Raw genomic sequence first — 27896 nt, forward strand, 5'->3', positions numbered from 1 at the left:
GTGATATCATCAATACTTAAAACACTGGATATCATAACAATGATCAAGAAAATGGGGAATGTTCGGGGTTCTTTAATGCGGGGGCTAATATCCCATAAGGTGGCCATGTCTACAGTACCCATGGTACCTTCTTGACCAAGTAGGATTGTCCAAGAGAGACTACCAACACCACAAGAATGTCAATTAGGAAAGCATTGGTTGGAGTATTAAGATGCTATCCACCCTTCCAGCACATGGTACATGTTGGTTAATCCAAAATCGGCTCATACTTATTTCTTCGGCTTTCCTATCCTGGAGCCAAGCTCTCCCACATACCAAACATGAGAATTCTGGAAGTTAACACCCCATCATCCGTACCCAACCAAAGGCTCTCAACTTGATACCAAAGGCTCTCAACTTGATTCTTTCCCGTCCTGGAGCCAAGCTCTCCCACATAGCAAACATGAGACTTCTAGAACTCAACACCCCATCATTAGTACCCAGCCAAAGGCCTATACCCTGATTCTTTGGACATGTCCATCTATATTGAGAATTTCTTTTGACACTCCATTAATCCAAGTATAGAGCGTTCATAAACTCATTAATGAGTTGCGACTGTTTAATTATTGCTCTAAACATAACACCATGCTCGGTTTCTACCATCTTAGGACCCCATGATGATGCCTCCTATTTATTAGCATCAAAGTTTCATACCAACTTGTGGTAACATTGTTCTGGAATAGGGACTGATTTAAAGACTGGGTAATGGGCTCTTTGGAGACTGTTTTCTGCCGGGTTTTAGATAGGTTGACTGGACCATGGCTGGAAAAAGGGGCTGAGATTAACGGTTGGTGTGAGGTTGGATTGTGGACAGGTTAGTGCTGAAAATGGAAGAAATTAGGGGCTACTTTAGGGACAATTGTTGAAAGAATGTGCTGGGATTTTGAGAATTGGATCATTTTCCGGACTGGTAAAAACAAGAATGAATCAGGAATGAGGCTTAGCAAATTGGACTGCTTATGGACTGTAGCTACTGGATTAAGTTGAGATAGGTCACTATTGTGGGTTTTGATGATGTATATTGATGATGACTTACGGTCTGAAATTTTGGATTGAGATTAGCTTTGGTTGAGCCTTTTAAGTTTAAGATTAGGCTTTAAGGTGAGATTTTGGTAAGGACCCAATGTGCTGCTTGGAGTTTTGTTTATACATAGGCTGCAGCAAAAAAATTGGATCTACGTAATAGATTCTAGATAGGGTTTAGGCTGAGATGTTTACATACAGTCAGTGTTCATGAATGATTTGATAGGCTACAATCAATGCTATAGTATATAGACTGCAGTCTGAATTTGGGCCTGGCCTTAGGCTATAGATTAAAATTGAGATGAGGAAAATAGTGTGCAGCTGGAGTTTGGATAGATTTTCGAAATTGGGTTGGGTTTTTGGGATCCAATGGGTATCGATTGAGTAGGATTTGGGTGCAGAAGATTTTGAAAGAAAATTGCATTCCCAGTTAAATACCAAACAAATTACAAAAGAGCGAACTTGCCTTGCTACCAAAATTGACACAATATGAAGCAAAAATAGAACCCAAGATAAAGAAAATCAATTCTAGAACATGCATTCAAGATCTGAATCCCAAATTAGATCTCCATGATCCATGCAATTAAAGAAAAAAAATGGAATTTGAATAAAAAGGTGAAACTAGAAGAAATGAGAGCAGAATCACTATTCTAGAATCTAGAACTAGCAATATGGACGCCTCAAGGAGAAACTTCTATTCCATCAATAAATCGTGTTTCTAACCCATGTTTACGGTCATTTGTAGAAGCCTTTTCACATAGTTCTAGAAAGCAACATATAATCTAAAATAGGTATCTTACTTACAAAACCAGTTAAACATCAACTTAGACTTAAAAGTCAAAACCCCTGAATTATTGAGCACATTTATAGATACAAGGAAACTAATTATGGAACCAACCAAAAGAAATAAGGAAAATATGATCAAGGCCCCACAGGAAAGGCCAACCAGGTTAGAATTGTGGATTCCACAGTTCAAAAGGAGTGTCTAGAGCACTGATCTTTGGAGCTCCTATACTTGTGTTGGATCGGCGGCTAGATGCATGTTCATGTTTGATCGTGATGTTAGAGATCATGTATATAGTTTGATGGAATAACTCTTTATTTTCTTTATTCCTGGAACTGAAATAAACCCCTACCTGGAATTGCAATTCTCCCAGTTCTCTAATCGTGTGACTCCATGCAAAGTCCGTGCAAAGAATCTTCCCAGTTAATCTCATCGTGCTTTCCACTTTTTTTGTTTCCTAAGATTTCAAGCTGGAGATCGCATAATGAATATAGTGTGGAGTTCAAGGCACTGTTCTGGAAATGCTTGAAGCACTAATCTGGAATTCAAGCTTTGGGTTGTTAATGCAGGGGCATTTTCACACCGAACTCGAGTGGGGTGGCCTGTGGGATGCAGGGGCACACTCAGGGCGGGCGGCCCATGAAATTCATGGATTTGGGGCCCGTGTGAGGCGGGTGGCCGTGTGAGGCTGAACCCATGAATTTGGGGCTCACAAGGGAGCAAAACCCATGGATTTGGGGCACAAGGAGGGTTCAGCCGAGGACCTAACCTGTGGATTTGGAGCCTAGGCTATGAGATAAAGGGATTAATTTGTCATGCTCTATCAATTCGAGCTTTTAGAGCAAGTGGTTAATTGTCCTACATCAGGAACCCATAGATTTGGGGCCCACGAGAAGGTGGAACCCATGGATTTGGGGCCCACGAGGAGGGTTCGGCCAAGGACCTAACCCATGAATTTGGGGCCTGGGCTACGAGATAAAGGGATTGATTCGCCATGCTCTATCAGTTCGAGCTTCTGGAGCAAGTGGTTAATTGTCCTACATTAAATTGGTATCAAAGCGGGAAGTCTCGTGTTCGAGACTCCTCACCGGGGGTGATTAATATGGGAGCATTTTCACACCGGGCTCGAGTGGAGTGGCCTGTGGGATGCAAGGGCACACTTGGAGTGAGCGGCCCGCATGAGGCAGGTGGCTCATGTGAGGCGGGCCCTATCCATGTGTGCGGGTGGCTCATGTGAAGTGGGGTCCACGAGGGAGGTTCGACTGAGGTCCTAACCCATGAGATGTGGGGCATGGGCTATGAGATAAAGGGATTAATTCGCCATGCTCTATCGGTTCGAACTTTTAGAGCAAGTGGTTAATTGTCCTGCATCAAATTGGTATTAGAGCGGGAGGTCTCGTGTTCGAGACACCTCAAGCGAGGTGGGCAGCCTGTGTGAGACGGGTAGCTCGTGTGCGGCAAGCCCCACCCGTGTGAAGTGGGTGACTCGTGTGAAGCGGAACCCATGTGAAGTGAGGCCCACGAGGGGGGTTTGGCCGAGGTCCTAACCCATGGGACGTGGGGCCTGGGCTATGAGATAAAGGAATTGATTCGCCATGCTCTATCAGTTCAACCTTTTAGAGAAAGTGGTTAATTGTCCTGCATCAGTTGTATTGCATCTGTTCGACACAGGGATTTCCAGTTTATTCTTTTATATTTCAAAAGGTCAATGGAAGTTCGGTTTTGCAGCACTTATTATGCATCAGTACTACTAAATCTAGTTTCCCATTCTCTACTAACTTAGGATGATTCTGGACCCTAGTCCTATTCAAGACTTATTCTTTGTTTAACATACGATAAATCTCTGGTCATCAGACAGCTTCGAGGTAATCACAAAGATAGTTGCTGGAAATTCAATTTCGGTTGCTTGTCCTATCTCGGGTGGTCACGTTTTCTTTGATAGGGTGTGCCTCAAAATTGGTGTTGGAAATTGTATTTAGTGGTGTGTGGGTGTGGGTGGGTGCATGGGTGTTTTAAACCATGGCTCGGTGGTAGACAGATGAGACCACACTCCTCTTTAAGGCCCAAATCCTGAATGTTAATGTTTTTAAATGCAAAATGTTGGGAATTCATGTGGACCGCAAAGAGCTTTTTCAGTTGGAAAATGTTTCTAGGTGCACCGCAAAGAGCTTCAATTGGAAAATGTTTCTGGGTGCAAACATGGTGTTTTCCCTTCTTCATATCTTGGGTTGCCCCTTTGCATTGAGCAGTAATACAGGGGCATTTTCACACCGGGCTCGAGTGGGGTAGCCTATGGGATGCGAGGACACACTCGGGGCGGGTGACCCATGTGATTTGGGGCCCATGGGGTAGGTCTCATGTTCGAAACTCCTCACTGGGGGTGATTAATGCGCATTTCACACCGGGCTCAAGTGGGGTAGCCCGTGGGATGTGGGGACACACTCGGGGTGGGCGGCCTATGTGATTTGGGGCCCACGAGGGGGGTTCCGCCGAGGTCCTAACCCATGAGATGTGGGGCCTAGGTTATGAGATAAAGGGATTGATTCGCCGTGCTCTAACAGTTCGAGCTTTTGAAGCAAGTGATTAATTGTCCTACATCAAATTGGTATCAGAGCGAGAGGTCTCATGTTCGAGACTCCTCGCCGGAGGTGATTAATGCAGGGGAATTTTCACACCGGGCTCGAGTGGGGTAGCCCATGGGATGCGGGGACACACTCGGAGTGGGTAAGCCATGTGATTTGGGGCCCATGGAGTAGGTCTCGTGTTCGAGACTCCTCACCGGGGGTGATTAATGCGCATTTCACACCGAGCTCGAATGGAGTAGGCCGTGGGATGCGGGGACACACTCGGGGTGGGTGGCCCATGTGATTTGGGGCCCACAAGAGGGGTTCGGCCGAGGTCTTAACCCATGAGATGTGGGGCCTAGGCTATGAGATAAAGGGATTGATTCACCATGATCTAACAGTTCGAGCTTTTAGAGCAGGTGGTTAATTTGTCCTGCATCAAAAAGCCAACAAGGTTATTGATAGAATTGAAAGGAAGTTGTCATCTTCGAAGCATCATTATATTTCTTTGGGAGGTTAGCAAACTCTTATCAAAGCCGCCTTTTCAAACATGCCAATTTATTTAGTGTCCCTCTTCAAATGCGAAAAATTGGTGTTAAATAGACACAATCAATGTTTTAAATAGTGTGTAGTGTATAGCATGGCGTTTGGCCCTCTATAGCGTGTAGGGTAAGCTACACAATCCTTAATATTTTTTAACTAAAATAATAGAAAATATGATAAAATTTACGAAATGCATAATTTCTACAAGTTCTTGACTACAAATCTGGATCATCAACCACTTATTTCCATGCGAAATCTCTCTCTCTCTCTCTCTCTCTCTCTCTCTCTCTCTACCTTTAGACATCTCTAAGTGTGGCCTCTTTTTTTTCCATTTATTGAAACATCAGAAATTCATTCCACAATTTGGGTGGTCTGGATTGATTTAAGTGCTCTATCCACAATATGGACGACAATTTGGATGGTCCGGATTAGTTTAATGTAGTGTCACGTGTCATAGGTATAAGTCATCACCATTTTAAAATAGGTGTTAAACTAACATAGAAAAACCGCTTAAAAAATGAGATTTCAGGTAGCTTACGCTATCTACGCTATGCTACATACCCTGTAGCTTATGCTACTAGGAAGTTACGCTACCGAAAACATTGGACTCAATAAATTGAGAAGAAACTTCTTGTGAAAAGGGGCGAGGAAAAGAGGAACTTTAATTTACTCATACGGGATAAAGTTTGCAAGCCGCTTAACGAGGGAGGAGTCGGTTTGAAAATTGTCTTAGGTTTGGTTCATAGGTGGGCAAATTATGGAGGGAACTCTAAGTTTCCAAATACGGCACTCAGTTGAGTGATTGGCACATAAAACCTTCCTCTCTACTACACTTTCCCATGTTTGGAAGGCAATTGTGTCCACTGAGCACTTGTTTTGGGGAGGAATCTCCTTTTCTCCTTGAAAGGGGAATCGCATTCATCTTTGGGTGGACATTTGGTGCGAGGACGGGTCATTACAAGATACATTCCCGAGTCTTGATAGCCTTGCCTTAGACCATTTTATTCTTGTCTATAGATGTTATTCCAAAGGTGGAGGGTCTATTGTTTGGTCTCCTTGCCAAAGTAATTTGTTGGAAGAGTAATTAAGGAGTTTCTTCACCTTCTCAATCATTTGAAGCTTGCTTGCCATGCCTTCGCCTTTTGAAGAAGATTTTATGGTTTGGAAAGCCCACAGCTTCAATGTTTTCTCAATGCGATCGTTTTATAGATTGATCTCTAAGTTGTCTTCTTTGTTGTCCTTCCCTTTCCGACATTGGTCTGATGGACCCCCTCCAAGGATTGTAGATTTTGTGTGGCTTGTGGAGAGGAAGAGAGTGCTAACCATAGACAATCTCCAAAGGAGGTCCCTCATCCTTCCCGACATATGTTTGATGTGTATAGGAGACGCAGAGTCAATCGACCATCTTTTAATCCATTGCCCCTTCACTCAAAAAGTTTGGGAACACATCATTCTTCTCTTCCAAATCTCATGGGCGATGCATAGAGGTGTGGTGGGTAAATCTCGAAAAGCTATTTGGAGGCTTGTAGTGTTGGGAATCTTCTAGTTTATCAAGAAAAATCGAAACAATGGTTGTTTTCAAAAGAAGGAATCTTCAGTTGAAGAGGTTATTTGTTTAGTGGAAATGGTTGTTCCGGAATGATCTTCTTATGTAAAAGCAACAAAGTCTGCAAATCTTTCTTCTACAGCTTTTCCTAACATTGTGTTGCATTCTTAATAAATTTTCAATTATCTGTCAAAAACCTTTTAAAAAAAGTCTCAAGTGCCTTTGGCACTGATAGTGTTCTATGGACAATAAAGATTACATCAAAATGGAATTACTCAATCCATTGGGAATTAAAGAAATACTAGAGAAGCAAAAGTGATGGCTCTTTGATGAGGCCCTTGCATTTTTTAACACCTCGATAATGGAAAGAGATTTTGCCAATGTGATCAACTGGGCTTCTCTCCTAAACAAGCTACCTTAGAGACTATTATTCATCATCAGCATAATAGCTTTGTTCCAGCTATTTAGGGTTTGGTTTATGAAGTTTGTTTCACAAATCACCAAAAGTCAACGTAGGCATTCTCATCATTGAAGACTATTATTCGTGAAATTTTAGAACTTTCAGTTTAGATGTATCTTTTTGGCCACGAACTTAAAGAGTCTACGAGGTGACCAATATTCTTGTTGTTGATAAAGTGATGATATGGTTGCTTGTCGATAGAAACTCATATCCGTTACCATAGTCTCCTTTCCCCTTTTTTCTGAGAAGTAACAATAACTTTTTATTGAAAGCGCGCCGAAAGACAATAAAGAATACAAGGAAAAGAAATGAAAAAATCCAAACCTGGCGTAGGTTGAGAAAACCAAGGCTGCCCACTCGGAGGCAAGGCCTTTGATACTATTGATAGCCCCTTCGATCGACAAACATTCATTTCGAAAACAAAGAGCATTCCTTGCCTCCCAAATAACCCACATGAGAGCCATAATATGGAGCCTCCAACTCACTTTTTCTGATTTCCCCCTTTCCTCCTCTGTGCCAAGCCCAAAGAAGATCCTCCGCTGAATTTGGCATCACCCACGAAGTGCGAAACAAATCAAAAATAAAGTCCCCAAATCTTCTTCGCATACGGACAATGAATGAAGTGATGATCAATTGATTCCACATCTTGCATACACATCAAACATATATCCGGCAAGGTGAGGGATCTTCTATGAAGGTTGTCGATGGTAAGAATCCTACTTCTCGCTACTAGCCAAACAAAAACCACAACACGAGGAGGGGCACCATAAAACTAGTGGTGGAAAGGATGAGGCGGGTCACAATGAGTAGCAATTGAGGCACTCAAATTGTAAAGAGATGAAATGGAAAACTTGCCCGATCAGTGAAGCTTCCAGACCATGGCATCCAAATCCTACGGGAAAGACGAGATAATTTGTAGGAGCTCTAACAAACTAACCAGTTCTTCTGTTTCCATGTCTGTCAAATTCATGCGGCAAGGTGGATTCCGAACGAAGGAACCCTAACAAATAAAGACAATCTGCAACTAAAACGAATCGATCTGTAGCAATGCGGGCCACTCTTAGGAAAAGCTCTTGAAAAGCTCTCCCCACACCAAATATCCACCCAGAATCTAATATGACTCCCATTTCCAAGAGAGAAAGCCACACCTCTTTGCACTAAGTGCTCCGTTACTGCAATTTCCTTCCCAATGGATGAGGCTCTATATAAGGAGGATCGACAAATGAACCACCCGCAACGTTCCGTCCCATATTTGCAATGATTTCCCTCCAAATCCATTTTCCAAGAAGAGATGTATTCATGTGCTCCAAGCTTTTGATGCCCGCACCTCTGAATCAGCAAGTTTACACACCTCCTCACATTTGAGGTAAAACTTCCGTCCCTCCATAGAGCCATTCCAAAAGAAATCTCTTCTCATCTTTTCCAACCTATGCAAGACTACTTTGGGGCATTTGAAGAGCAAGAGAAAGTATATCGGCATATTTGCAGATGCTATCTTGATCAAAGTCAATCAACCTCCATAGGATATATATTGAGTCTGCCAAGTTGCAAGCTTCCTCTGTGTTCTTTCAATAACCTTGGCCCAGAGATGAATAGGAGGCTTACCAATGCACAACGGGAGACCTAAATATGTTGTCGAGAATTCAGCAATCCTACATCCAAAAAGGCTAGCCACTTATGTGAATTCCTAACATTTTCGAAATTTCAAACCTGAAACTGCCTCAAAGCAAACCGTAATTTTTCGAAGGTTGTCCACCGAAGTAAAGTTTGCATCACAAAAAAGAAGGGTATCATCTGCATATTGGAGATGCGTAATTGAAAGACTATTGTTAGCCACTTTGAACCCCGTAATGAGACCATTATCTTCACCCTTGCTAAGCATCCTGCTTAGAGCTTCCCCAACAACCACAAAAAGATACGGAGACAAATGATCTCCCAACCTTAGCCCCTGGTCACTTTGAAAAAGCCATTTGGGGACCCGTTGATCAAAATAGAGAAAAAGGTGAATTGCACACAAGCCCGCATCCACCCTCTCCATTTTTTGCCACATCCCAGCACGTCCAACATGTAGTCCAGAAAGCTCCAGTCGACATGATCGTAAACCTTCTCAATGTCTAACTTACACATGATGCCCGCACACAAGCCCGCATCCACCCTCTGCTTTCCCTATTTTCTCCTGATTATTTTAATAAATTTAGTCTTTCATACAGAAGGATTCAAATGGCATAATAGGATTCATGTAACTGACCCAATTAGTTGGGATGGGGCATTGATGATGATGACAAAAAAAAAAAAAAAAAAAGTTATCTTACAAAAGATGTTTCACATTCTATGAAGAGAAGCCAATGTTCTCCTTACCTGTAAAATCATGTCCAGGAACAAGAACAACATTAGTTGTGTGACTATCCCCAGCTATGAGATTACCCAAACTTCGCAACACCTGTAAGATTAGTTTCTTTATTAGAATGAAATAATAATTACAAAAGGTTGTCCATGAAATAAACATAAAAAGATAATGTACAGTTTTCGCTAACCAAACATCAGAAGCAATACTAGCTCCATAAGTGAATATGATCAATATAAGACATGCACATGTACCTGAATAAGATCACCCACAAACCACGCCCACAAAAATAAAACGAGAACTCAATGTCAAGGTTCAATGTTCAAAATGAGTATGGCAAACATGGGGAAGCAAGGATGTCACTATAAGAATAATAAAAAGAGGTAGAATTGTGTGGATGTTTATGAAGAATGAACCTATATTTTGTGCATGTGGATAGTTTTATTTTTATTTCTTTATTATTATTTATTTGTGCGTGCATGTGTGTGTGTGTGTGTGTGTGTGTGTGTGTGTGGTGGGGGGGCACACCATTGAATATCAATTTCACAAGTCCCTGTGAAAGATGTTTTGCCCAGTGCTTGGAAAAAGAAACACTACAATATGGGAAATGGACAAGGAGAAGAGATGACTAAGTTAAGGAAAAAGAAAAAAGAACAAAGAAGAAAGGAAGAAGGAAGAAAACAAGGCAAGGTCAAAGATTTAGTCAGGATGCAATGTAATTTTGTGGAAAGTAAAGGACAATCTTCAAATGTTTCCTGTTTTCGCATAGGGTTCTTTAGGCAGTTCAAATTGGTAGAAAACAACCATCAATTTTTTTAATTGCATGTTTAGAATTTGATAAGCATGCCAACGAAATGGGTGATATTATTGTTGTTGTTGTTGTTGCTGCTGTTGTTGTTGTTGTTATTACTACTACAAGACATGGCGTAAAACCATAGTGTCATGACAATTAAGGGTTACAACCAAACATGACTTTCTAGGCTACAAATTTCAACAGTAACACACTTTGCGTTTGGTTACAATCATGGTTAGGAAATCCCATCAAGCACCAAAAATGACATAGAGGTTTAAGCATATCAATCTGAATACATAGCACTTTTGATGATTGATTCCATTTCTAGATTCTCCAATAGGTCCCCTATCAGTCCAATAATCAGGAAGACTTAAGAAATTACAGAAACTAGAGATATCTGTGGAGCACCCGCAGCAACAAGCAACGGAAACAATACTACCAACACAAGGCCCCTATATAAGGCAGCCCCATTTTGTCAAAACAAATAGCCAACCTACTCAAGTCAGGAAGAGAAACAAATTGATGAAAGGTCCCCTTTCACAAGCATAATTCGCCGATGAGCCAGTCAGCACTTTTTTTCCTTTTTTTTAAACACATCAATGATATTGTTTTCCCAACAAAGATTTAAGTGATTCTATCTGTTCCCATGCACACCTTTTCTTAGAAAATTTTGTCGTCCCTTCCTCCCTCTCCTTTTCTTCCTTATCTACCTTTCCCCAAACCCTAATCCTAGCGAAGTTTAACCCAAATCTATCCAAATCCAACTGAACCCCACCGATTCTTCTCCAAATCCTTCCTGAAACCCTACTTACTCAAAATCCCCTAATCCCACAAGAAAACCCTACCTGAAACCACCCCAACATCCTCCATTTGCCTAAAACAGATCCTAAATCCCTCCCAAATCTCTATTATCCTACCATTTCCCCCCAAATTATGCTCTAAAATTGCTCTTCTTTTTTAAAAAAAAAAAAAAAACCTAGTAGCATCCCTAGCGTAGGAATCATCTACACCAAATCATCTCATATAATTTCTAATGCATTTTCTTCAAGCAACAAAAATCCCATACCTGTCCACATATCTTTCTATTGTATTTAATCAAGCTCGCATTCTCATAAAAAAGATGTTCCCTCAAAATCTCTCTTTTGTTTATTTTTCTTAGCATTTTCTTTTATTTTCATACGACCAATCACCATCAGGGCAACCCAACATGCAATGGCATCCTCAAAGGGTCTTTGGCTCTTTCCACAGGATTTCGCAACCAACACAACTTCCAACACGTAGGAAATTCTTCAGAGCTACCTTCAGATTAACAAATGGCAAGGAAAGAATCCCAATTCGATGAATCCAGGGAAGCTTCTTATTAACCCATCTATTCGTTAATTTCTACTCATCTTTTATTGGTTTAATCTAAGTATTGTATCTCTGTTCCATTTAATTTTTATCTACTTACTTATCCTATTGCCACTAGAAGGATTGTACACTATCACCCAAGTCATAATAAAAACATTTGAGGCTTTAATTCAAGGTCCAAAACTTGTTCAATTGGTTCTTAATCATATTTCGTATTAAAAATAATTTACATTTAATTGTTGAGTTCTTGATTCTTAATTCATAATAAATTGAATTGAACTATAAGTTCAATCTGTCTCTCAAAAAAGAAATAAGAAAAAAAAAAAACTAGTTCAATCTATCAAATTGACTTGTGGTGTAGCTAACAAATGAGAATTGTTAACTGTACACAATTATATCAAACTATAGGACTAAATCATGACCAAACACACCCAATCCAAAAAATAGAGATTCTTCCACATGAAAAGAAAAGAAAAACACTGCAATAACCAGCGAATAATCAAAGCTCTCACCAGTTTTGATGGCTTAGATCATACACGCCACATGTGAAAACATGCAATTGCACAAACTCCAGCCCAAGGCTAGTAGAGAAGAAAAAAATAAAAAATAAAAAATCCCAAAAGCTGCTGGACATTTTCTGTTTTTTGAGTTTTTATATGAAGGGAAACAAAGGAGAGGCCATAGCACTAATTTGGCCCTTACATCAAGCATAAAGCTATGGGCTAGATGTTATAATTGCAACTCTACAATCTTATTTTAAAGGAAAATATTAAAATAGCCCTATCTAGTTAAGTGAGAGGTAGGCAAGCAAAAATAAACTAAAATTTGTTTAAAACAAAAACAAAATCGTAACTTATGGAAAATGCCACCAAAATACCCTTTCGTGGATCCAAAAGTGTAGCATGAGTGCCACAATGTGTGGTCCATTGGAGGGTCTACAGATTTGGCCAATAATGGAAGATATTTGGGCCCTTTTTGATACTCTAATCTATCCCAAAACTCCTTAGCAAGTATATCAGCCCGATCTATCAGCATTAGGTGGTCCATGTCCTCATCAACTTGGAACCAAGCCATTGATTTTAATAGCCTAATTATAATCAATTGAAAACTTACTTTAATCCAAGTTCCAAACTCCTAGTCTAATACAAGTTCTGAACACCTAATCCTAATTGTTGATTCTTTTATCCATTTTGTTGATATTAATCGCCTATTTATAAATCTTAATTTAATTCAAGTATTAAATTCGAATGCCAATAATTGAGATTAACTTTAAAAAGAAAGAAACTTGAACCCAATTACTTTTTTTACCCCAATTTCCATCCTAGCTTCAGCTTCATTCAAGCAATTTTTTTAAATGTACATTCCCACCTCTGATCCATTGAGATTCAAAGTCTCACATGTGAATATATTTGATTAAGTATTGTTTCTGTGGAATTGAGTAATCTTTAAACTACATTCATGTATTATACATTAATTGCATCCCATATAGACTTTAATATCTCCACAATCTATTTGCATGATTTTACTTTTATAGACTGTTTCAATTTATGATTTGAAAATTCATTTAAAACCCATGAATCAACATGCTTTGCCGAGGTTTTATATAACTGGATATTCATAATGTTGCAATTTGTTAAAGTTCACTTTTGTTACTCTCATAATATGGTTAGTATCGAAGTGAGTTAGAGAATCATTATTGTTGTTAATATCGATAGTATCAATTTCTCTTTACCCCAGTTTTCATCCTAGCTTTAGATTCATTCAATAAATTTTTTAACTGTATAGCCTTCACTCTGATCTATTGAGATTCAAAGTTTCACGTGTGAATGTCATTGATTATTCATATTTGAGAAATCTTTAAACTTCATTCATATATTATACATTTATTTAATCCCTTAGAGACGATTTCGCAAAATTTCAGTTTTGCTGGAAACTCATAATATTGTTGGTATCAACTTGAATTAGAGAATCATTATTTACTGAAATTTTCACGAGCCCCTTTAGTGTACCTTTTGCATTCAACTAATGTTTAATACCATTTATATTTATTATTCCCTGATTGCAGTTATCTTTAAATTTTTGTAACTCAATCTTTCAGCCCACATCTCATATTTGTTTAAATCTGTATAATCTACAGGCCTGTTTGGATTTGTGGAAAGCATGGAAATGAGAGATTATTTCCCGAGAACCTTATTTCGAGAAAGCGTGGGAAAGGAAATACTATTTCCCATGTTTGTTTATCAACAACAATTTCTCAGGAGTTGACAAAATAATATTTTCTCGAGTGTGAAATTCAATGTGAGGTTTCACAAGTTCATTGTACGGCCTGAAATTTGGCCTGATCCAAAAGTCACCAAAGCCATACCATGTGGAATATTTAAAATCACATCAAAAAGCTTTTAATTTCATGTTGTGAGGCCTGCCTGAGATTTGAATAAGGCTGACTTTTGGAGTGTCTGTTCACTGCAATGAGGGTCACTGGATTAACGAACGGGTTGGATGTCATCTAGACAACATGTGGACACAAACCTATGAAAGGCATTTTCTCCCATTGTAACCTGTGGTGTGGTCCACCTGGGCCGTAGTTCAGGCTGATTTTTTGCCTCAGTGACTAACACTAAGGGCCTGTTTGGATACCAAATAAGTCACTTTTTCTACTTACAGCAGTAGATAGTGACTTATTTCAGATAAGTATGTTTGGTTTATGATTAGTTATAAGTAATTTTTTTACTTAAAAGTACATAATCACTTCAGTTAATTTTTTAACTTTTCTACTTTTCATTAGTTGCTGAAGAGAGGCATAAGGAGAAACGAAAGAGAGGAGAAGCTGATAGGCAGAATAAGTAGAAACTAAGATAAGCTACTCGTGGAATAAGTAGCTTATCTTAAGCAACTTACGATTTACGATCCAAACAGGCCCTAAGGGGTGCATCTGATAGGCAGAATGGATTTTACACAAAATACATGATGGGCCCCACGTAGCTCTCAGTTGGTGAAAGTGACCCTACCCCCTACCTCCATCAGCTACACCAGTATGTTTAGAAAGGGGAGTTGATACTCTGGTGGCAGCGCATGACTCCTGATACACAGACAATTACAAATGGTACACCGGGCATATATCAACTTGAATTAAACTGACTAAATTTTGGGACCCACTGTTTCTAAGTTGCAGGCCAAAAACCAGATGGTCGAACAATCCTAACCATCGATTCATGGACACTTGATTGTTGAATAAGACCATTGGATACTTTCATTTTTAACCATCCAATAAATGTCCACCAATTTGATAGTTAGATAATCAAATAAGCATAATGTTTGGTTAATGATACATCTGAACCAGTACACATAATTTACATGGTTTAATTGAATTGCTTATTCAGAATATATATATTTTAAGTGCATGCATATCATCCACCACACTACTAGAGTATCAAAAGCATTTCTTGTTCAAAAAAGCAGCATGTACATTTGAAACCTTTCATCAACAAAAAAGAGGGAAAGGAAATGTCATTTCCGAAGGAGGTAGGTGAGAAAACAAATCGGCGGTTTCAGGGAAAATTATCAGGATGGGAGACGAGATTTTCAACCCTCTAGAAGGGTGTTGGTCTTTGCCAACGTTGTTCAAGAATTAGTATCATCCCTAGTAGAGAGAGTTAACTTCTAGTTCTTCAATAAATCCCTGTTGCTTTATATCAAATTATTATTATTATTTTTTTAGAAGTCTTCAATTAGCACGGCAGGTATCTCCCATATTCATCTAATCTTAGGCCATCATACTTTTTTATTCTCTTTGTATGCTCATTAGAAAAACCAAACAATACAAAAGTATAAACAAGGGAATTGGGAAGAATTTAGGGATGAATCAGGGAGATTTGGTCGGATTTAGCTAGGAGTGGTTAATCTTGGCTGTGGTTAGGGTTTGAGGCACGTAAGGAAAGAAAAAGAGAGAAAGAAAGAAGAAAGGAGAAAGGGAGAGGTAGAGAGAGAAGCATTGGGGCCCATGAGTTGCCTCCCCTTTTGTTAAAAACTATAGGGAACTTTACAAAAAACTACCTAATTAATATGGAATTTACATCCCAGTACCTGTTTCAAAATAGTTTTCAAAATGCTGCCTCATTAATCGATATAATTATCATTCCACTACCTTCTGTTACATTTGTTTAACGGCCAATTGGGTGGGTGTGTGAGCAAATGGATTAGCTGCTTGGGTGGGCCCCAACATGATGTTTATATGAAATCCACCCCAACCAAGTGCATCACCTTATGTTAGGCCAAGGACCCAAAAATAACCCCCATCCATGATTCAGGTGGACCACATGATTGGAAACAGTGTGCAGGGCGATGATCGCTCTCCAAACTGTTTCTCTTGGTATGGCCCACCTGAATCGTGGATGAGCCTGATATTTAGGGCCCAAGCCTAAATTTTGGTGTAGAATCTAATGGTTGGAGTGGATTTCACATAATCATCATGGTGGGCACTGTAAAAATCAAGGGGACCCATCACTTTTAGAATTGTTTTCTTTGGTGGCCTACCTGAATTACAGGTCAGCCAGATTTTTTAGCTCTGGACCCAAAATGGGATTACACATCAAATGGTCGGAGTGGATTTCGCATATACAACAAGGTGGGACCTGCCAAAAAAATCATCCCCCATGTCCCTCTACAACTGTACAGAGATTATTTTTTAAAAGGAATTGTATGGAAGGCGGACTCTTGATTTAGACAAGGCCCACCCTGATGTTTATGTAAGATCCACACTAACCATTAGATATTTAGTTCCATATTTGGCCTAGATTCACAAAAAATAATTAAAAAATAAAAAAATTTAAAAAAATCAGGTTGACCTGTGATTTTGTTGGGCCACACCAAAGGAAACGGTTGGGATACGGATGTCCACCCTTGAATTTTACAGGGCCCACCATGATAATTATATGAAATCCACTCCAACCATTAGATTCCACACAAAGATTTAGGCCTATGGCCCAAAAAACATAACCATCTATAATTCACGTGGCCCACATTAATAGAAACAGTTTTAAGGAGAAGCACTCCCTTGTACACTATTTCCAATCATGTGGTCCACCTGAATCACAGATGAAGAAGATTTTTGGGCCCTTGGCCTAACATGGGGTGACACATCTGGTGGCCAGGGTGAATTTTTCATAAACATCATGGTGAGGCCCACCCGAGCAACCCACCCATTTGGTCGCATGTGGTCGTGACGGAAGATGATGAAAGGTGGTGGAATCATAATTATATCAATCAATAAGGTAGATGTTTGAAAACCTTTTTGAAGAAGGTACCGGAATGTAAATTCCATATTAATTACATGGCTTTTTGTAAATTCCCAAAACTATATATTCTTAAAATATAAAAATATAAAAATCTAGTGTTTAAACATACACCTTTTCTAAGAAAATGTTAGAATAAAGTCACTAAAATCATTTAAAGAGCAGGATCAAAGCATGAACAAAAGTAAACAAATACTAACTTTAAGAATTGAAGAGTCAAGGAGCCACAAAACGATTGACATGTGAATACTTCAAAATAAGATTTAGAAACTTCTAAGTTAGACTAGGTAAGCATGATTTCGCCGACCGACTTGAGTAATCATCATCTTCTTCAACCACAATCTTCTACCAACAATCAATCTTCATCTTTTGAACGAAAGCAAGTTACACGTCAAAAGCATATGGAAGGGTACATCCTATAACAGAACCCCGTAATATTCAAGAAAGACATTCAACATAAAAGATTGTGATTTAAGTTTGAAAACAAAACATTGGAATTATGATTTGGTCAGGAAAGCAAATTAAGATCATGATGATATTTGTGCAATGTTATCCAGAACCTACAAACTCCTAGAGGTTACACATTTCAGATATGGCACGTTGGGAATATGGACATGAGCAGCGTTCGAATTATCCCCGATATTATCTTTATCTCCAGCTTAGCGATACCGATAATACTGGTAGCGATACCAATAATGCTGGTAGTATCAGAAATTCCAGGTATTAGAAATCTATCGCTAAGTATCGCCAACATATCAGTATCGCTAATGTAATCACCAATATTTTCAACTATGTAAATTCTAGGTGTCGCTTGTATTGCCAATGCATCAATATCACCAATGTATCGCCAATATTTTCGACTATATAAATTCTCGGTAATGCTTCTATCATAAGTGTATTAACGATATTTTAATAGTAAATTTTTATTTCATTTTTTTTTCATGGGCACATGGTTGTATATAATGTTCAATTCGTCATTGATAATATCTCGATATTATTAATATCGCAACATGCGCAATATTGAGACCACAATCTTTCATTTCCTTCCTAATTATTGATGATTTCTTGGTGTTTCTTGGTGAAATATCAAGTATTGTTGATATTTTGCAATATCAATGGATGTTTGGTTGGAAGGTTGGATTATTAAATAGGCCGGATGGGATAGTTGGACTAATTTCTTACAACAACACATGCTTTTAAGACCCCATTAAATGGAAATTTGTTATGTATGCATTATTTTTGCAAATTTTTTTTTTTTTATTTCTAAATATGCAAATATGTACATTTTAACATCTCCTGAAGTTTCGTTGAAAATTTCACCATTTTCCCAATGTTTCTCCGCATTTCTGATTATCAGCGATATTATCGGCGATATCAATATTGTTTCTGTATCCCTGGCTAGCGAAACTTGTAGCGATACCGATACTTTGAACACTGGACATGAGATCTGTGATGCATATGGCTCAACTGCAAACACAATTATTAGTTGTTTACATTTTATCTGACTAGGAAAGCATAATTTGGCCAACTTGAGTAATCATCATCTTTTTCAACCACAATCTGCTGCTAATAATCAATCTTCATCTTCGGTAACAAAAGCAAGTTACTATAGTTACATGTAAAGAGCATATGGAAGGGTCCTATAAGAGAACCCAGTAACATTCAAATTTAAGGATAAAAATTAAACATTGAAAGTATGATTTGATCATCAAAGAAAATTACGATCATAATGACATTTATGCAATGTTGTTTGAATCCTACAAACAATATGAGCACACTGTGTATAAGGATATCGGATCTGTGCTGCATGTGGCTCAACCGCACACATAATTTAGTTATCTATTTAGATGCATTTTTTGAAGGCTATCATAGACATGATTTATACTTAAAAAAATTTCACATACAAGCCAATACCAATAGCACTCATGACTACTAGTGGAAATCTGGCATTGTGACTTGCTGTTCAGAACGTAATAATGCTATTATTAGAAACTATATAATATATTTAAAACTTAATCAAATATGATAAAAGATTTGATAAATAAAAACACTTAAATATCACACACAGAGTCCTTTAGTATAGCATAAATGTAGTACTTCAGCATTGGGAAAAGTAATTAGGTGCGCAGGTGCTCTATAACTTACAACACCCTTGCATTTGGACATGTGAACAATCTAATCAAACAATATAGACCATTCATTTGTGCATCCAAAATCTTCACGGGTCACATGCAAAAGTTAGTACAATCAGAGTTATCCTTTCCATCCACTCGATGCAGGACAAAACAGAGAGTTAATGTTGCTTATAATAAAAAAAGGTCCACTAATCAATTTGAACCATCGGTTTAGCTGATTGCACATATGGTTGGCTATGGCTCTCAAAATCACTTATACAAGCATCCCATGTCTGGCTTGGAAAACAGACAGTTATAAAAAGAAAGGCCAATATTCGGATGTTAGGATCAACAAATAGGTCTCACTTTTGCAAGAAAAGGCAAACACTGCCTGATCTTGATTGATTGGAGTATCCACATGTTCCAGTGCCAGGTGTTAGAGTAACTGGCACTACAAGGAGTGTACTAAAGCAGTGGCCTGGTCAGCAAATAAAGATCTAATCATATATATATTAACGAATCTGAAGAATACATATGTAATCACATGATTCATAACAAAATCAATACAAAAACAACTCCAGTTACATGATTATGAATGTTACCGGAATGAGCAATTGTAAACTGTTTGATGCTGCTAGCCTCTCCGCAAGTAATTCAACAAGACCACTTTTTACAAGCATTCCGATAGCAGTGTTTGAAAGAGCTGAAAGATACACAACCACCCATGCTACTTCAGTGGCCAACTCCTCATCCCTGAATTTGACTTTAATATCAATCAACGTTGTCTAGTACTTGAAACCTCAAAAAGTGTACATACTACTATTAGTAAATAGCACCAGCAATAAGGCATAGGTATTTAGAACTTCATGCTGAATCTCTGGAGAAGTTTAAGAAACAGATATTTCAATTAGTTTAATCCAATTCCTAAATCATCTCAGCAGCAAGACCATGGCTCCCTACATTCCCTTGGAATTCCTTCCAAGGCATACATTTTTGTACTATGACGCTTTTTCTTTGAGAAAGCAAATAGTGGCTAGCTTTTGAGAAGTCCACGTACTAAAGTAAAGTATATGAATATAAAATATCTTCAGGAGACGAGCTCCACAAAAACTATCCCAACCATGGACCTGCGCGGATGTAGAAGAGAGGCCCTGAAAAGGCTTGTTAGAATACATGATGCAAATCATGATCAGGTAAATGATTATCACAAACCACAAGTTCATACACATAAAAATCTGATGCAAAAGCCCAGAAATTTTGGTTGCTAACCGCATTCTATTTTTCTTGCTCAAGAATATGGCCTAATTGGATTTTAAAGGCAATGTTTCTTACCAAAGAACAAACTATTAGTTATGAAAGTCTAATGGGGAAATTTAGGAAATTAGCTCCTAATTTAATGAACTAGCTTTGTTCTGCCACATTTCTCCAAAGTTTCATTAGGGTCTAAAATTCCTTCAGCCAAATTCATTCATCGTGTCACGGCCGGAATGCCTCCCCAAAGCGTAAACCACATGGCACTTGACTGACACCCTTTTTTGTGCATGAGTCAGCCTACCACTCAAGTGTTAGCCAAGATAACTTAGTAAGTTAAGAGAGTTGAAGGAAAGAGACTTGTATTGCTAAGATATCAAGAACTTACAAGTGTCCAAGGTGCTTCGCAAATGAGAAGCCCAAGAACCTTTCAGTACTTTATATCAATGGCTAGGACGAAGCCATATGGCATTCCTCCAAAGGCTGAGAAGAGTAGAATTATTCTATCATGTACAAGCCTCCTATTCCTCCTAGGAGCATCCAATGAAAGTAATTTGAAAGGGATGATCCATCAAGGATGGGCCTCACGTGATGGATGGTCCAAACCAATGATAAAAACTTTCCTAGCATGGCAGGGCCCATTTTCCATTATTTGGATGGACAACGATGGACCAAATGATGATTTTTTATGCATGTGATGTTTGGAACATGTGTAAACATGTCTATGTACCCATAAACATGGCCCCAAGTATGTTGATGTGGATGGTGGGGCCCATTTTCCATGATTTGGGTGATGGTGTTTGGAACATGTGCAAACAGATATATATCCATTTCTTGGACATGTACTTTGAACACAAATACCCATCCTCAATTAGTTGAGATAAGCCTTAGAAGATGATACTTTGAACACACATAAATTTTCACACCATGAAGTAGTGCAAACAAACATAGAAAAATGTGGTAAAGTCAAGGTATTCCAAAATGGTTACGTAACAAGTGTAATGGTTGCTATGTAACGATACCTTAGCCATTACATGTTCCAGGGTCATAATGGCCGTTACAAATAAATTGACCATAAGAGCCCTGTAACGGTCCTATAACAACCATAACAAGAGCTGTACATGAACCGAGTTAGCTCGATTAACTAGCTCGACTCGACTCGAAAAAGCTCGATACGACTTGGTTTGAAACTAAGTTCAAGCCAAGTTCGAGCTTGTCTGAGCTCGAATCGACTCGGATCGAACCTCAACTCAAATCGAACTCGAATCGAATCAATTCGGTGACTCGGTTATTTTGATATTAACGTTGCTCACGAAGTGTTTGATGAAATGACTCAACGAAGTGTTGTTTCGGGTGCATACATTCTCCGCAGGATCGGTTGGTGGCAAGGAAGGTATGGATATGAAACAAATCACTACAAAAAAAAAAAAAAAAAAAAAGGTTTACATGATAAAACTACCCTTTAATTTTGATTTTGATGCTGCCTATTGTGTTTGATGAAATACCTGTAAATTGTTGCTGCTGTTTTGCATATTGTGAGAAATTGAAGATGCACTCCATGTGTTTGAGAAAATGCTGCACAGGCTTGAACTCGGCTCAAACTGGCCCAAGCTGCTGACCAAACCGGGTCGAGCTGGCCAGTCAAGCTCGAGGACTGAGCCGAGTCAAGTTCGAGCTGGGGTCAGCCACTGGCCGAGCCGAGCCGAGTCGAGCTGTGCCAAGCTCGACTCAGTTCGACTCATGTACAACTCTAACCGTAACGGCCCTATAACAATCTGTTACAGGGCTGAAATTTTTTTTAAAAATATATAAATAAGTACGCATGGTATCGTAATGCAACGGCGGTCTCGAACTAGCCCAAGCTGTTGGCCGAGCCGAGTCGAGCTGGCCAGTCAGGCTTGAGGACCGAGCCGAATCGAGTTCGAGCTGGGGTCAGCTACTGGCCGAGCCGAGTCAAGTTGTGCCAAGCTCGACTCGGTTCGACTCGTGTACAGCTCTAACCGTAGCAGCCTTGTAACAATCTGTTACGGGGCCGAAATAGTTTTTAAAAAATAAATAATTAAGTACGCCTTGTATCGTAATGCAATGGTGATAGCTGTTATGGCCACCATTACCGTTGTGGAATACCTAGGATAAAGTGATTGGACTTGCATACGATAGAACTTATGCCAAAACACAAATGTGGTAAACTACTTACATGGTAAAGCATTTACATACACAAATGGATTCCTAGTGAAATACTTTACCTTGGAAAGCATTTACATGTTAAATGGGCTGTAAAGAAACATACCCAAAGGGTAATAAACTAACAATCCATTGATTGGGGTACAACTACAATGCTCACACATACAAGATGAAGAAAGATTCTAGCCTACCACAAAACAATTAAAGAGGTGGCTCATAAATTTCAGATCTGTATTCATAAAACCTAAGGCCCATATGAAAGAAAAGAACAACCAATCTGAATTGAGTTTGACTAAAAAGTCAGCAAATATGACATAATTGGAGAGCATATTTACAAAGATCCTTAAAAACAGAAAACATGAAAGATTTCTCAATATGACGTCATCTAACAAGAAATGTGTTTGTGCATAGTTCCATTTGGAAAGGATCAAATTGCCTTCTGTAAACAAGATCCATTTCATTTTACGATGTCAACTTATGGTATATAAAGCATCATCGGAAGGCAGAGTTACAAGAGCACTGATCTCCTATATTTAAAATAGATCACAAAATAAAGAACCTAAACATCACAAACAATTTGTTAAGAAGTGGTAAGCTTGCACTTACTCTTTTCTCAAATGCTGAAAAATCGCATCCAATACCCCATCAATTTTAATGAGTTCTGCTGCAGCTTTAGGATCAGGTCCCTACAAATAAGAAACAGTCAAATGTACTAACATGAATAAATAAAGTTTTTCTTAAATTAACCTAGGAAAGAACCTCCAGAAAAATATCGATCTACAGAACTATCTAATTGAATATATAAACCAAGAACTACAATGATTATTATAATACTAGATTAAAATAAGAATTTCAATTTCGGGGAGGGAGGGAGGTAGGGAGGATTTTTGTAGGCCATCACCCACCACTTGAATATAAGAAGTATTTTCACATGAACTCAATCCCTTAACGCTCCATGCACCTGCAACCCTCTACATTATTGTTACCCTGCCATGAAGTAGGTGCACGCCCTACACATGGGCCCAACTTGAAGATATTGACAAGCCATTATCAAAATCAAACCAATTTACTTAAACCCACACAAAAATAAAAAAACATGTTTCTTTTTGTAAGAACCACTTCAATAAATAAATAACTTTACTCCAAAGCAGGGTGTGCCGAATCGGTTACGTATCGGCCGATACGGGCCCGTTACGGGCCCGTAACGGTAACTTTTTTTTTTTTTCATTTTTAGCTCATTTTTTGCTGTTTTTTTGAAACCTCTTGCTTCCAAACTGTTTTTCACTCCTTCTACTACTAATTTCGACCAACCTTAGCTAGGTATTTGAGATAAAAACACATTATATCACAGATTTTTTTGAATCAAAGCTCGGTGGGCCATTTTTCAGAAATTCGTCAAAAATAGGTATTTATACTTTTTTTAATATGTTTTGCTGTTTTAATCATGTCATATGATGTGTTAATCATAGTAGAACATGTTAATGTACATTTTACAGATTTGGGGTGCCATTTAATAATTTTTTAATATTTTTTCTATTTACGCATGAATTTTGGCCCCTTTTTTTAAAATTCGAAAAATCAAATTTTAATGGTTGTTTTGCTGTTTTAATCATGCCATTTGATGTGTTAATCATAGTAGAACATGTTAATGTGCATTTTACAGATTTGGGGTGCCATTTTATATTTTTTTAATATTTTTTTCTATTTACGCATTTATTTTGGCCCTTTTTTGAAAATTCGAAAAATCATTTTTAATGATTCTTTTGCTGTTTTAATGACATCATATGATGTGTTAATCATAGTAGAACATGTTAATGTGCATTTTACAGATTTGGGGTGCCATTTTATATTTTTTAATATTTTTTTCTATTTACGCATTTATTTTGGCCCTTTTTTGAAAATTCGAAAAATCATTTTTAATGATTCTTTTGCTGTTTTAATGACATCATATGATGTGTTAATCATAGTAGAACATGTTAATGTGCATTTTACAGATTTGGGGTGCCATTTTATATATTTTTATATTTTTTCTATTTACGCATTTATTTTGGCCCTTTTTTGAAAATTCGAAAAATCATAATTTAATGATTCTTTTGCTGTTTTAATGATGCCATATGATGTGTTAATCATAGTAGAACAAGTTAATATGCATTTTACAGATTTGGGGTGCCATATTATATTTTTTTTATATTTTTTCTATTTACGCATTTATTTCGGCCCTTTTTTTGAAAATTCAAAAAATCATTTTTAATGATTCTTTTGCTGTTTTAATGAGGTCATATGATGTGTTAATCATAGTAGAACATGTTAATGTGCAATTTAAAACCGTAAATTTTGGAGTTTTTTTGCATATTGTGAGAAATTGAAGATGCACTCCATGTGTGCTGACCAAACCGGGTCGAGCTGGCCAGTCAAGCTCGAGGACTGAGCCGAGTCAAGTTCGAGCTGGGGTCAGCCACTGGCCGAGCCGAGCCGAGTCGAGCTGTGCCAAGCTCGACTCAGTTCGACTCATGTACAACTCTAACCGTAACGGCCCTATAACAATCTGTTACAGGGCTGAAATTTTTTTTAAAAATATATAAATAAGTACGCATGGTATCGTAATGCAACGGCGGTCTCGAACTAGCCCAAGCTGTTGGCCGAGCCGAGTCGAGCTGGCCAGTCAGGCTTGAGGACCGAGCCGAATCGAGTTCGAGCTGGGGTCAGCTACTGGCCGAGCCGAGTCAAGCTGTGCCAAGCTCGACTCGGTTCGACTCGTGTACAGCTCTAACCGTAGCAGCCTTGTAACAATCTGTTACGGGGCCGAAATAGTTTTTAAAAAATAAATAATTAAGAACGCCTTGTATCGTAATGCAATGGTGATAGCTGTTATGGCCACCATTACCGTTGTGGAATACCTAGGATAAAGTGATTGGACTTGCATACGATAAAACTTATGCCAAAACACAAATGTGGTAAACTACTTACATGGTAAAGCATTTACATACACAAATGGATTCCTAGTGAAATACTTTACCTTGGAAAGCATTTACATGTTAAATGGGCTGTAAAGAAACATACCCAAAGGGTAATAAACTAACAATCCATTGATTGGGGTACAACTACAATGCTCACACATACAAGATGAAGAAAGATTCTAGCCTACCACAAAACAATTAAAGAGGTGGCTCATAAATTTCAGATCTGTATTCATAAAACCTAAGGCCCATATGAAAGAAAAGAACAACCAATCTGAATTGAGTTTGACTAAAAAGTCAGCAAATATGACATAATTGGAGAGCATATTTACAAAGATCCTTAAAAACAGAAAACATGAAAGATTTCTCAATATGACATCATCTAACAAGAAATGTGTTTGTGCATAGTTCCATTTGGAAAGGATCAAATTGCCTTCTGTAAACAAGATCCATTTCATTTTACGATGTCAACTTATGGTATATAAAGCATCATCGGAAGGCAGAGTTACAAGAGCACTGATCTCCTATATTTAAAATAGATCACAAAATAAAGAACCTAAACATCACAAACAATTTGTTAAGAAGTGGTAAGCTTGCACTTACTCTTTTCTCAAATGCTGAAAAATCGCATCCAATACCCCATCAATTTTAATGAGTTCTGCTGCAGCTTTAGGATCAGGTCCCTACAAATAAGAAACAGTCAAATGTACTAACATGAATAAATAAAGTTTTTCTTAAATTAACCTAGGAAAGAACCTCCAGAAAAATATCGATCTACAGAACTATCTAATTGAATATATAAACCAAGAACTACAATGATTATTATAATACTAGATTAAAATAAGAATTTCAATTTCGGGGAGGGAGGGAGGTAGGGAGGATTTTTGTAGGCCATCACCCACCACTTGAATATAAGAAGTATTTTCACATGAACTCAATCCCTTAACGCTCCATGCACCTGCAACCCTCTACATTATTGTTACCCTGCCATGAAGTAGGTGCACGCCCTACACATGGGCCCAACTTGAAGATATTGACAAGCCATTATCAAAATCAAACCAATTTACTTAAACCCACACAAAATTAAAAAAACATGTTTCTTTTTGTAAGAACCACTTCAATAAATAAATAACTTTACTCCAAAGGCTACATGAGCACATGACTACCTAGGCCTGTCAATCAAAGTGATCTTCCCAATACCAGTAACAATCTATACAAGAGATTTTCATTTGTGGATTCTTTATTGAACTGACATGGGACTATATGTTTCCCCTTCAAGTAACCCGATCACACGTGTATGCCATCCTGAGTCTCAAGAATCACATCATGTGTCAAAGTCACTTTAGAAGGTAACAAAGTTGCCATGTCTAGCCCTCGGGTTGAAGGACATGTAAATACATTGCACAGGAAGTTTATCCTCCCATAATAAGACCTAGAAGCAGTCCTTCACTGTGATCCCCTGTTCATGTGGCAATACTAGTGTTGTGCAACACTCACATACTGGTCAGTCCACAACTCAAATTGCCCAAGACAAGGCTAACACTGCTAATTCAGTCATCCAGTACCATGACAGGTCCAAAGTTGAGTTTCCAAAATTGAGAAGAATCTCCCCCTCAACTGTAATTGTGTTGTTAGAGAGATTCTTCAGCTTTGGATGCAAGGTTTTCAACCCCACTACTAATCCTTAATTTGTCATATTTTTCCACAATGAGTACATTTCAGCTTGTCTCCTTTGGCAGAAGACATCAATGCTCAACTTGATCCTCTTCCAGAACCACTTGGATTAGATGGCCTTAAAAATTTTAACCAGCAAAACCTTTCATAAATAGCTGAACCTTTTTCTATTTGTCATAGCTCATCTAACCAGCTCTCCTCAAATTTAATTGTATATTGAATCTAGCAAAGATTTTTTTTTTTAATGAGGAAAAAAATTTCTCTTCCGAGAACTTGCACCCCAACTCAACGTTAGGGTGATGTCCAGCTAAGATCTGAAACATTCTACACTATTCTACTTTCTTTTTCACATATTCAACAGTACAGGCAAGTGGGTGATAATGGTTGAGTGCTTCCCCTTTTTTGGAACTATTAACTCTTCCTACACATCCCATTTTTCCCCATTGGAGCATAATATTCTTCTGCAAAAATTTCCACCTGTTGCATATTGGAGATTTCACGATGAAGTTGATAGAAAGGGTCATCGTGCTGGGAATGTGTTTGGGCAACCACATCCTATATTTCTTCCTCATTTTCAAAAATAGCAATCCACAACTAATGTTAGGTTGCAAAGAATGCAGGAGCCATGACTGGGAAAGTGATAATCAGTGTCAGATTGCTACTTTCCAAACTACTGATATATGGATGATCTGCAACTGGCAATCTTTACTTATTATGTACCCTAGTTTTCCTTTTTACCTCCGATATACGTGTTGGCAGATTCAGATTGCTCCAACTAATTTCTTCCATCCAATTTTATGTTGGTAATCACTAATTGAGTACAATGTCGATAGCTATTTCCCAATGGGAACTATCTTCTGATCAATACATGTGTTGTCTGCCATTCTTAAGAGAAAAATAATGGTTAATAAATATGAAGAAAAAATTTAATTACATGCAATTATATCATTGATGCGGGTTGAACTAGGCCCAAGCGCCC

At 38.3% G+C, this 27896-nt stretch overlaps 1 protein-coding gene across 4 annotated transcripts in view; it reads right to left on the bottom strand.

Moving 5' to 3' along the window:
* The window catches only part of LOC131253265 (importin subunit alpha-9), an 87995-nt gene that overhangs the window by 29839 nt on the left and 30260 nt on the right, over window positions 1-27896 (bottom strand). For 3 of the 4 annotated variants that reach the window (XM_058254210.1, XM_058254213.1, XM_058254212.1), the window contains exons 6-8: window positions 22893-22972; window positions 19454-19604; window positions 9318-9399 (exon numbers count right to left, since the gene is read on the bottom strand). In XM_058254210.1, the coding sequence (XP_058110193.1) occupies window positions 9318-9399; window positions 19454-19604; window positions 22893-22972 (313 nt within the window). Of the gene's footprint in view, window positions 1-9317; window positions 9400-19453; window positions 19605-22892; window positions 22973-25846; window positions 25927-27896 lie in introns of all 4 variants that reach the window. The other variant, XM_058254214.1, reaches the window with a different exon arrangement.

This window comes from Magnolia sinica, chromosome 8, assembly GCF_029962835.1.
Source record: "Magnolia sinica isolate HGM2019 chromosome 8, MsV1, whole genome shotgun sequence".
Lineage (NCBI taxonomy): Eukaryota > Viridiplantae > Streptophyta > Magnoliopsida > Magnoliales > Magnoliaceae > Magnolia > Magnolia sinica.